Genomic DNA, 12,792 nt, shown 5'->3' on the forward strand with positions numbered 1-12,792 from the left:
AACTTTTAGGGATTATAGATCGTGATAAATACTAGCCAGGACGTGACTTTTCGTTCGTCGTCATTACTTCCGGTCGTTACCAGATGCGAATTTAAAAAGTTGACTTTTTAAAACTTTTTTGATTTTCAATATTTTTCTTTGATAGTAGTAGTGTTAATAGAGGAACTTCTGAAAATGCTTAATATATAATTTGTTTTCAAATTGATCAATCTAAACTCTAGGTATTCGCATTTTAAAATTTGAAGCGGGTCCAAAATGGCGGCTGTCTTCGCAAACTCCGACGAGCAGGTCGGCACTCGGAGCTCCTCGGTTGGCTCGTTCCTTGCACACTAACCTCGGACGTCAATGGTGTTCTACCATGTTGCTGATACAGTCATGTGATCTTTTTTGAAATTCCTCCAAATGTTATACCTTTGAAGTCTGAGTTACTTTCAAGCACGCCCAACTCTATGGTTTGCTTTCATATCCAAGGAAGAATTAGACAAGAGAAAAAAATGTTTGAAGAACTTTATGCAGAGTAAAATATGAAATGAGTTACAAGGCAGTTTCCGGCGGAGAAATGTAATCGATTTGATGCATATTTCTCCACCAATCACTTCTGAGGTTTGTATAGAGCGTAGCGGAGTCAGTCGAGGATTGCCGATTGGCAGGTTGGAGTTTACGGAGACATCCGAGCGTCTTGTTGAACGAAACTACCATAAGGATCAATGAAATATGAAGGAATTGTTGGGTCTTTCAGATTATGAATTGGATAATCTGTCTTTGAAAACATAAATGCTCTGAGCTCGAAATGCAATAAAATGAGTAATTTGTACGGTACATACAATAATATATATGAGAATGGAGACCATTCAATAGAACATACATTTCAAAGGAAAGGCGCGAAGATTTACTCCTGACGTAATGTATCGTGACTCTTCTTTCATATTAGAAAACTGGTCTGATGCAGAAGTACAGAAAAAGATTACACAGACACGTTTGTATGAAATACAGGTATATGGAATTGCATGGAATAAAAAGTTGAATACACAAAGAATAAAGGAAGTAAACAGTATCATCAGTTCATCAGTAATAGATTATTTGTTAATGTTTCAACTCAAGTAACGAATTCCGATGTGAATCTGCTTGCACAAAATTTGGCTGGCTAGCTCTCATTCTATAATTCCGCACTATATAACTTTTAACCTCCCTGACGCTAGTTACTTCAGGCAACGATACAAAGTATACCTCGATGATGGCTGGTAAAATTGCGCTGGTGTAGTGGCTTCCATATTGAGTTTTCACGAAGGCGATCTGGGTTTAATCCCGAATTTGTTTGCTTAAATTTTTGTTTTCAACTTTATAAATGATGTTGAGTGTTTTTTTTTTTTTTTTGTTAGAGATGATAGAACATGATTTCTAGATTGGCGAAGGGACCTTTTAATGCGCCGTCGTTAGTTCCGGTCGCTTCCGAAAGGGAATTTAAAAATCGGGAGTTGAAATGGCGTAATGATTAGCACGTTGGATTTTCACGCTGACGACCAGGGTTAAATCTACAATGTCAGAATTTTTTTCACTTTTAGCTTGAATTTATATTTTTATTTTGAAAATCGGACGGAAGACCTCTCATTGCTTGCAATGAGTTTCTACTTAAGGTCTTCCGTCTTCGCGGAAGACCTTATAGTGATTCTACTGTTTCTTCTTCTTCTTCTTCTTATTTTTTTGACATTCTAATTTTGTGCACGCGATTTCTCGAAGACTATTTAATGGATTTGCATGAAATTTTCAGGAATTATGTGTTGTAACATGAATTTATAATATCTGAGAGAAAATTTGGAAATTAACTTCCGGTGCCAAGTCACAGACCATTTTCTGATTTCAAAAGGACATTTTGTCCGCGGATAATCTCAAGAACGACAAGAGATATCAATGTCAGACTTTCAGGGATTATAGATCGTGATAGATACTAGCTGGGTCGCAACTTTTCGTTCGTCGTCGGCACTTGCTAACGGAAGTGATCAAAGAAATCGTAAAATTTCAACTTTCCTTTTTCAAATCAATACTTAAATCCCTTTATTGCATCTCTTTTGTAGTTTCGAAATATGTTGGTCCCACCGGAAACAAAAACGTCAACTTCCGGTTATAAGAGAAAACTACATAATTTGAGTATTTTTCTTTCCCATTAATATCTTTTGTAGATAAAGTATTTGAAATGAATTTTGAATATGTTATTTAGACTGCAAATGTCTAGAGTAAAGTCAAATATCTTTGTAAAACTCACTTCCGGTCGCGTGTTTTTCTGTCCTCAAAATGAGAAGTTGTGTGAGCAAGATCTCGGAAACGGTAAGAGATTATGACACCAAACTTATATGAGCAACAGACCTTAAGATGTAGGCAAAACCATTTGGGTTAAGAGCGTCAGCCGTCACTTCCGGTCGTCACAGGAAGTGATCAATGAAATCGAAAATTTGCACTTTTCTTTTTTAATTAAAAATTATATCACTTTATTGCATCTTTTTTGCAGATTTGAAAGATGTTGGTCCCACCGGAAACAAAAACGTCAACTTCCGGTTATAAGAGAAAAACTACATAATTCCTATAAATATTCTTTAAAGATAAAGTATTTAAAATGAATTTTAAATATGTTATTCAGAGTGCAAATGTCTAGAGTAATCTGAAATATCTTTCGAAAATTCACTTCCGGTCGCGTGTTTTCCTGTCCTCAAAATGAGAAGTTGCCTGAGCGTGATCTCAAAAACAGGTATAAGATTGAAACACCAAACTTTTATGAATAATAGATCTTGAGGAGTAGGCGAAACCATTTGGGTTAAACGCGTCAGTCGTCACTTCCGCTTGTCACAGGAAGTGTTCAAAGAAATCAAAAATTTTAACTTTTCTTTTTTGAATTAAAACTTTCATCACTTTATTGCATCTCTTTCGCTGCTTTGAAATATGTTAGATTCCACCGGAAACAAAAACGTCAACTTCCGGTTTTAGGAGATAAACTACGTTATTTTTATATTTATTTTTCTCATAAATATTGCTTATCGATAAAGTAATTGAAATAATTTATGTATGTTGTAGATACTGCAAATGTCTCGAGAAAAGTCAGAGATTTTTATAAAATTCACTTCCGGTCGCATGTTTACCTGTCCTCAAAATTAGAATTTGTTCTCACAATATTGCTCGGCAACAATAAACGACTGAAGTCTAAAATTTTCAGGACTGATAGTCAATCATTAGTTTATTTGATTCGTGAGAAAATCTTGTATCGCCGTTATTCCCGGTCGTGACAGGAAGTGATGCAAAAAAATGAATGCTTAATAGTTAGCACGTTGGATTTTCACTCTGAAAACCAGGGTTAAATCTCCAGTGTCTGAATTTCTTTTATCACTTTTTCAGCTTTAATTTTCGTTTTTATATTTTCAGAATCGGACGGAAGACCTCTCATTGCTCGCAATGAGTTTCTAGTTTTCTATACAATCGTCCTCTTGAGTTTCTATGTTCCTGGAGAGAGAGTGAATCTTGTGAATATGTTTACAGATATGACCATTGTGGTAATCATTGCAGCTACATTTATACATATGATAACATAAATTTATGCAAGGCAAGATTTTACACTTATTGTTATTGTAGCAGTGTTCTTGAGAACAATCACTCAGTATGGCCTCTATTACATAGTTTTCAGGTCCAGACTCTAATTAAAAGACAGAGCTGGTAATTTGTTTGACCTTAGTATTATCTATTTCTAAACCTTTTCAATGCCTATCTATAATACGTAAATCTTCATCTGAAGGATTATTATAAGAGAAACGTTGTAAATGTCTAATAAAATGATCATTTTCTATCTTCAACAAGGTGAGGTGTCCAATAGCACATCTATTCTTCTATTGCGCTTTCCTGAGAAGTAAATAGTTTTCAACCGGTTATGAAAACTTTCTACAAACATATTGGTATTAACATTGCCATACTCAGTTCCTTTCCTATAGCACAATGACCATTTTTCGGGGCGATTAAAGTAATGATCATTAAGATACTTTAAGAAATTGGGATTTAAGCTGTGAAGTTTAGAAACCAATGCATCTTTGTATTTAATAAAGTCATTTTCTGATTTTGCCTGCAACAAAGCACAAAGGTAACAATACATCTCTGTCTTCTGCATATCATTTCTAAAATGATTATGGATATTTTTAATCCATTACCTTTGAATATGCCACATACAGAGGAAATGTTTTAAATCAGATCCGTAGACTGACTGTGCAGCATTCCATCCTGCATTATCATCATCAGTCATTATAACCTTGACTTTGGTTTCAGGGGACAGGTTTTTAACTGAAGACAGAAAGAGAGACATTGTTGTTTCATCCTCTCTGATATGCAGAATGCAACCGGATAACCTTTGAGAAATTCATCAGGTACCATCAGAGTTAAGAGCTTAAAAGAGTAACTATTTGTCTTGAGGATTGAATCCATACATAAAATTCTACTTGCAAATAATTTGTACATATTCAATTGTTCTTTTGTCATCGTAGCTAAAATAAAGTCCTCTTTGTCCAGCTTCTTGGAAGGATCTTCAATTCCCTGTTGTTTAAATATCAGGACTGGATTAAAGAACTCTTTTCGCAGGGCTTCCACCTTTAAAGAAGTTGATATAGCATCATTACTATCTTGAATAATGGCTGGATCTGCAAGTTTTGTTTTTAAACTATGAATTTTCTTTCTGTCAATAAGATGGTAGTATTTTAGTTCCTCTAAATTATCCCTGTTACCTCTATCACTAAAATGTTCACGTACTTTGTCTCTTATACAGTTGATAGGAATTTTGAGGGCAAGCATGTTGAGAATTTCTGACTTTAAGCTATCTGGAATTGGTAAATATTTTGTTTGTTCAAATGACAGTGAGTGAGTGTGAGACTTTACATACTTTACCATAACTTTACCATCTCCCATCTCACTAACAGACATACGTGCAGGGCATAAACTGTTGATCTGACAATGCCCTTTATTGTTCTTTCTGGGTGTCTTGGGCTGGACTCCTTTTGCTCTGTGGGGTAAAACAGGCCCATTACGATGGCAAACTAAGGAGTAGGTTTTTCCTCCTTTCTTATTTACTTGTGACCTTGACCTCCTTACAAATCTTGAATTAGATGACATCTCTTCTTTATTGCGAAAATCTGAAAAGATAGCGAAACTTTCAAAGGTAAGATGTTCGACTTTTATATTTGCATCATGTGCATTTATAGCATGCTCCAAAAGTTGATCTATGGTTCGAAACTTCATTGAACATGAGGATATCATGCAGGGCTGAAGTTTACATTTGGTGTTTTCTGAAAGAGATGAAATAGGAGATGAGTGGAATTTTTTAATATGACTTTTTAAGTTCACTGACTTTTTAAATGTAACTTTACATTTTGGGCATATTTTTGCACCAGTTTTCTTCTGTGCCTGAAGATTTACACTTGCCTCCTCAGATTTTACATGAGAATGTAGTGTAGATATTAGAGACTGAGGGGGCACGATCTTGAAATTCTCCATATTGATAGGCTTTGAGAATTCAGTGAGCCATGGCCTTGTATTGCTATGATCCTGACCTATGACAATGGGATCTGACCTATCTACTTCTGGATTCTCATTATCTATTTCTGTCACAGCTTCATAATGACCGCCCCCTGCTCTTCGCCATGCAATATGAATGGTTTGTTGTGGTTGACCTTGCGAAAAAGTATTTTCATAAGTGGAGACCTGGTTATTCGGCACATCACCACCAAGAGTTACAAGAATATTTATATTTAACGCCATAGATAGTGCTAATATGCACTCCTGTCCTGCATAACTGTTAGGTTGACCTAAATTACTGATTTGCTCTTCTGGTGTACCTGTGTCCTGAAGAAAATAGTTTTGAAAAAAAACCATATTACCTCTAAGTGTGTCCACTGCGAGATTTCTGAGATGGAGGTGGTTGTCTTGATGACCATACAAAGAAAAACTGATGGAGCGGAAAAGGCAATTACCATCTCCTACAATTGCATTCCATTGCAATCCAAAAGATGCTAAATATCTATTTTGTTCCTCAAACTCTACATCAGAATCACTGTATGATTTCAAGATTTTATTAAAGTTCTCAGCCTGAAAGAAACCAATGTCAATGTAAATTACATGAGCATTTCAGTTGCATGTTAGGCAAAATTTAAGGAACTGTATTCTGCTCAGATTGTACTGGTTTCAATGAAATACCTTTAGATAATGGATAAACTGAAGGTCAGATGAAACATTGCTCAAATATTTGATTTTGGATTTCTTTGTTACATACCAAAAATATTCATGTATAGTTATCATAATCTCTTGGTGGGAAAAATCAATAAAGAAAAAGAAATCATACATGTATATTAAGAAGGTCAATAAATCTTTGTGAAAAAGATGTATGTATTTAAGGATTATAGGAATAGAAATACTATATTAAAAAGAATTTTTTTAGCTGACAGTTTCTTATCCCCTCTCTATCAGGATCAATCTGTTTTTTGTGAGGGGATGCTCTGCTTTGCAGTGCTCTTGTTCAATTTATTTTTATTGATTCCAAAAAAGAGTGAGACTACTCAAAGAGCATTCAAGTTAAAGAATAAGGACATAAATCACAGATCCACTAATATATCTCAATTGCCTGCAATGTGAAGTGATCAAAACTTTTGCTCTAGAGTCACAGAGTTGCAGGCTCAAATCCCACTGCGGGGTGTATAGACCGGTCTTTTGGATAAACTGAGCTCCCTTGTCACAATAGATATTGGCACGAGAAAGATCCATTACTGCTCAACAGACCTGAGTGACAAGTACAAGTCTAAATTTGAATCCATTCACTGGCAAATAGTGGCATCTCCATATGAGTGAAAAATTCTAAACTTTGAATGCCTTAATATTTTCCCCTTAATATTTCCAAATTAAACTTTGACCCCTCCTAAACTCAATGATTTGAACAAAGTTAAATACAGTACAGTACTGGTCAGAAGATGATTGCCTAATTTGGCCCTACCCCAACCTACCCTGATGGGTTTTGATTTAGAAAAACTTGAATCTATATTTTATAATAATAATTTATTTGGCAACTAGACAGTTGAAAGTACATAATCACAGTTTAAAGATAAAATTTTTATGTGGATCAATATATTGTAAAATAATTAATAAATTATATAAGAAACACATAAAATTATTCACACTAAAATTTTTGTAGATATACTGAAATTTTAAAAGATAAGATATTTTGAAATATTAAAAAATAATTTACATCTAAAAAGTTATTGCACACTGACTATTAATGCTTGTTTAGTTTTTGTTTTTGTTTTTTTTTTTTTGGCACATCATGGAATAAAATTGTTTTCGTGTTGATTGGTCTTGTAATTAGGTATTCTGTAAGCGGGCTGTTTTCGAAGGACATATTTCCACTAGATGCTGGTAAAAGGCAATGTAATTGGTCTGAGCAATTTCCTAAATACTTGAAGAAGGACAGGGAAAGAATTTCAGGTCTTGAAGAGTTCTACATGAAGATCTTTAAAGGCAGCTTCAAAGCCACTTAGTTTGATTATTTCTTAGCCCTTTTCTGAATAGATTTAATATTGTCGATAAGGTGTTTCGGCAAGTGAGTTGACCACGCAGGGCACACATACCCACAGACTGGTACTCAGGTCTCAGTTATGAGTGCTTTAACAATACACTTGAATTAATTCAATTTCACTTAAGCCTGCAAGTTTTAATTGGCAAAGGTTAGAAAAGTCATTTAGAGGCTTTTCTACAATGTATTTTACATGTGCATCCCGCTTCAGGTGTCGCTATTCATTATGCCAAATAATTTGGTTTCATTTACTCATTCTATTTCTTAACCCTAAATGAACAAATGAGAAATCTCCTGCTTCTTACTAAATGAGTTCATTAGTTCTTTTGTTTTTGTTTTTATTTTTAGAGTTGATTATTCTTGGACCACTCTATGATCTTATCTGCTGTTGTAACTCTGACGGTGCTCCTTTTAAACGTATTTCAGCAAAGGTTGTATCATCAACATACTTAACATATGGAACAGTACTTGTTTAAAGGTTGGACACCATGTGGTTGAATAATTCTGGGCTGCACAATGTTCATTGATGCTCTCCTCCATTAATTTCAAACCATTCATATTTTTTTATTAGGTCACCTGGGGCTCTTTTGATTATATAGTGAAAAAGCAAAATTTCTTTGAAAACATTCTTTTCTGCTTCTGGTTAAAAAGCAAAGAAGCTAAGTGTATAGTTATAATGAGCAAGAGTGCTTCTTCCAGAGTAGTGAATTTTATGACCCCTGCATCAGATGTGCTGGTTTAAGGGTGGGGCTCTTGATAATATACTGAAAATGCATTAATTCTATTAAATAATCCTGTCTGCTCCTTAGTGTTAAGCAGATAAACAAAGTGATGACTTATGATGAGCAAACTTCTGGTCCCAGGGTCAGAGGCTCTGGTGTTCTGGTCCTGGCCAGGGCTCTATTAATTTGTATCCTACTGAGAGGAGTTATTCCCCTTTGCCATATACCTTTAATAATTAATCACTGTAAATAATGTACTTGAAAGGTTAATAGAATAAGAGAATTATGCAAGAATTTCTATTGTATAATACAAAAAGTACCTTCATAGTTTTAATGATCAGGTAGACTTGTGAGTAATAGATAAATAAAATGAGGCAAAAATAACTTGTCTTAGTAAATGTTCATCTGACAAAGACCAAGTGTGGCCAATGTAAGAAATTTCAACACGAGATTAAAATAGTACAAAAGCACTTATAGTTTGTTAATATACTGTATGGTGATAGTGATAAATGGGGAACAGATAAGAACATAATTTATGAGGTGTTAATGAATACTAGACTAATTATTTTGTTGATCCTGATCACCCTTATGGATCCTCTAAATTGTTGTATTACACTCAGGTGACTGTTAAGGCCCTTGGGCCTCTTGTCTTTAATTTTTACTCATTGTTGATGGTCGGATAGAAAGCTTCTATATAAAAGAATCTCATAACTGGGTGTACGCTGTTATTTTCTTTGGAAAATTTTATGCTAGAAAGCTGTTCTTCCACTTCATCTGGTGTAATGCTGAATTTGTTTGGGATTGGGTGATTCCATATATGAATATGATTAATTATGGCCCTGCTGCTAAATCTATAGATAAAACTAATTTTAAACATTTTTTTCCTCTATATATTCCCATGTATAATTTTGATCTCCTTCTATGGCCCCACACAACCTCTGAAGCCATAAACTTACACATTTTTGAAAGTTTTCAAATAAGTCTCATCTTTTCTGAGTTAAGTGATTCTTGAGATATTTAAATACCCTACCAAATATTTTGTTTATCTCCCCTTGTAAAAGAGCTTGTCTGATCATTTTGACCACTTAAATTGGGGAAAAAATAATTCAGCTTAAAAATAAAAAATCAAAATTAAATTGTTCTAAAGTCCACAAAGATTCAAGCATAAATCTTATCCCAAAGCCTATCTCTAACCAAAATTACTTTGAAATAAAGGGAATTAATTAAATTCACTTTTCACTGAACCCAAGGATACTCTGTGGCATGTTAGTTGATTTGGTTTAAATCTGCAAAGTGTTTCTGACTAACAAGATAAAAGTGAAAAGTTTAATTTATGACAACAATATTACAGACAACAGACAAATTTTAATCAGGAAAGCTCAGTTGAGCCTTTGGCTGAGGTAAATTTAAAGACATACCTCATGCATATCCAGTTCAACTTCCTCTAGGACAACATTGTTAAGCTGAAAATTGAAATTGTAATATATATATTTACAATTGTCAATGTAGTACACATATCTAAAATTGTCATTGTAATACATATATTTATTTAATGAAACAGAAACATATATCCTACCCAGGGTATTTGAATTAATTTTTACGGTTTCTGTAAACATTTTCAAGTTTCATGACTCTGATAGTTTAATGATTACCTCCATTGGTTCCATCACATCATCACTGGCACTGGTCATGTTTGTTGTAAGATCTGCAAGTTGTTCAGTCATACTCCTTTGAATTGGCACATGGTGTGGTCTAACATCCTTTAAAAAATCAGACTTATTATTAATAATTACCTGGTTACATTCAAATACATTGTATATATAAATACTACAGTGGTAACAAATATCACTCATTTCAGATACTTTATAGAGTGTAATCTTTTTAGAGTACAATTTCAGAAAAAAATATGTCATAATTCTCATTTTCAAGGAACTACTAATTTTCTGCTGTAAATTTACCATTCAAAACACATAAGTGGGGTGGAAGAAAAGTCCCTGGTCAATTGAAGAAGCAAAAGATATATATTTTCTCAAAATACTGTAATGCTTAGTGCCCTTGGCAATCTTCAATCTTCACATGAGGATCATACAGTTTTGAAAAGCTGTAGATCCAATAAATATTATACATGGGTTATAACCCATAAAGAACCTGATGCACTTGTGATACAGGTACCCTCATAGATCCTATTAAATCCGTTAATTACTATATGCTTATAAATTTGATTTTTTTTAATTCTTTATTTAATACACAATCTGTTATATCATAATATAATACACAGTTTAACATTTTTACAGACTGTGGTTTTTAAGAGAGAGAGGAGGAGGAAGGGGAGAGAGAGATATGATATAATACAAAGTTTAACATTTTTCAGACTGTGGTTTTTAAGAGAGAGAGAGAGGGAGAGAGAGAGAGAGAGAGTTGGCATATTATCATGTATTTCAATTTTCATTTAATACATGAATAAGACTGATTCTTATCTTTAACAAAACAGATTTATAAAAGCAATTGATTCCATTGATTCCAGTTGGTGTTGAGGGAGCCGACTGGGGTTTTATTGTGTGAAAACTACTATAGAGAAACTCTTTAGTTTTATACCATATTTTCCCTTTATTGACTTCAGTATGCATGCCAAGTTTAGTGAAAATCTACCGTCTGATTATTTTTAAGGTACCATCTCAAAATACAGGTACATTTACTATAGAATTATATAGGAAAATATTATTTTTTCGCACTTCGGAGCAAATTATGCAAATGCTACTATAGACTTCTTGCTCAAATTATATTATTTGATGAGTAATACTATATTGTACATTTTATGCAAGAAACACAAAATTCTACCGTCTGGTTTCCAGAGGGGGCATCTCAAAATGTCAAAATTCATGATATTTCACCGTTTTTATGGAGTACTACAAAACATGACAGATACCACAGATTTATATAAAAAATAAAAAAATGATTGTGAAATTCTCAATTGAAATTCTCGATTTCAAGAACATCTATTTTATTTTATACATTTTATTTTATGACATAAGAAATGACCCCTCATAGAAATGACCCCTCATAGAGAACTTTGGTTATTCATAACGTCAAAAACACACTATTACGACATCTATTTACCCATCATTTGAAAAATCCTTTAAAAAATCAGTTATTTAAAAACGTATAAATCAGATTTTTTAACCTGAGATTTCCTAATCTTGTTAATTTTTATAAATTATGTAAAAATAGTTGCTTTAAAAGAGTAAATACGCTTTATTTTACTGTGCTGCGCGAAGTATTGCGCAATAAGAACCCCAGTCGGCCCCCTTAAATACCTCTTTGTCTCCATTTTTGTATGATAAATATTTCTGAGTTTTATAAAAAAGTTTAATATGTGAAGTTGCAGGTCTGACATCTAATTTTTTTCCTAAACATCTCATTGTATAAATGTAGTATTTTATCCACAAGGCCAACCAGTTATGAATATCTTTGTTTTTTTCCTAGAAACCCCAAAATAAAACCTTGCTTTGTGATTGAAAGTTGCAGCCGTATCTTTTGCTCACAATATACTTCAAGACTGTTAAGAAAAGTTTGTACATTATCACATTCCCATAGAACATGTATTATTGTTTCTTCTTCCACATTGCAAAAAGAACATAATTTATCATCTCTTTTCCTAATTCTATATAGATAGGAGTTTGTACCAAGTATTTTGTTTAAAATTCTATATTGAAACCATTGAAGTTTACTATTTTTTTTGTAATTTTAAAAGGAAGTTTAAAAATCATCTTCCATTCATTTTTCCCCAAATCAAAAATATCATTCCATCTTGTTTTCCCAGTGGGTTCAATATCATTAACATTGATTATTTCATAAAACTGTTTTGCTTTCTTACACTTTGAAAGAATATGAGTCCTAGACAAAATTAATGGGTTTGGTAATTTTGCAATAATATCATTAATGCTCATTGCTTTCATCCATGCTTTTACAGCATGTATTATACCTGCAAATTCTAAGAAGTTGAGCTTAACATTTTTGGATATATATCACAAAAACCCTCATAACTGTAAAAGAAACCATTATCATCTATAAGATCATTTATAAATCTAATATCCAGGTCATACATATTCTTATTATAAATAGCTTTCTCACCAATGACAATTTTAGGATTATAAAAAATCGGTACGTCTCCTAAAACCTTACAGTCAATAGAATATTTAACATTTAAAACAGTCCAAGCCTCAAAGACATCTTTCCAAAACTTGTTTTTCAAATTCTTCATGATAGTTTAAATATATTTAATGCCACATGTTAATATTTTTATCAAATCAATATTAGGTAAAAAGTTTTGTAAACCTTTATCTGACAGAGTGAGCTGTCTCATCCAAAATAATTTAAGTGATGCAGTGAAAGCTTTAAGATTTATCATTTTTAGTCCACCTTCTCTAATATTTTTTCACTAAGACATCTTTCCTCACTCTGTGATGTAAACCATTCCATACAAATGAAAAA

General features: G+C 33.1%; 1 protein-coding gene across 1 annotated transcript; it reads right to left on the reverse strand.

The window, feature by feature from the left end:
• Positions 1-3,490: 3,490 nt before the first annotated feature.
• Positions 3,491-10,025, reverse strand: LOC133192444 (uncharacterized). The gene is made up of 3 exons (XM_061328451.1): positions 9,954-10,025; positions 9,720-9,764; positions 3,491-6,126 (listed from the first exon to the last, which is right to left on the reverse strand). The coding sequence occupies exons 1-3, from the start codon at positions 10,023-10,025 to the stop codon at positions 4,273-4,275; spliced, it is 1,971 nt and encodes a 656-aa protein (XP_061184435.1). The 3' UTR covers positions 3,491-4,272.
• Between the last annotated feature and the right edge of the window lie 2,767 nt (positions 10,026-12,792).

This window comes from Saccostrea echinata, unplaced genomic scaffold (genome assembly GCF_033153115.1).
Source record: "Saccostrea echinata isolate AGI-Se365-2 ecotype Australia unplaced genomic scaffold, CSIRO_AGI_Sech_v1 ptg000025l, whole genome shotgun sequence".
In the NCBI taxonomy this organism is placed as follows: Eukaryota; Metazoa; Mollusca; class Bivalvia; order Ostreida; family Ostreidae; genus Saccostrea; species Saccostrea echinata.

What these genes read in the sequence shown, in the direction of transcription:
- LOC133192444 (XM_061328451.1), bottom strand. Translation starts at nt 10,025, where the DNA reads ATGACTGAACAACTTGCAGATCTTACAACAAACATGACCAGTGCCAGT. An exon ending in ATGTGATGGAACCAATGGAG is followed by an intron (nt 9,765 to 9,953) that starts GTAATCATTAAA and finishes TTCAATTTTCAG; the next exon opens with CTTAACAATGTTGTCCTAGA. An exon ending in TTGAACTGGATATGCATGAG is followed by an intron (nt 6,127 to 9,719) that starts GTATGTCTTTAA and finishes CATGTAATTTAC; the next exon opens with ATTGACATTGGTTTCTTTCA.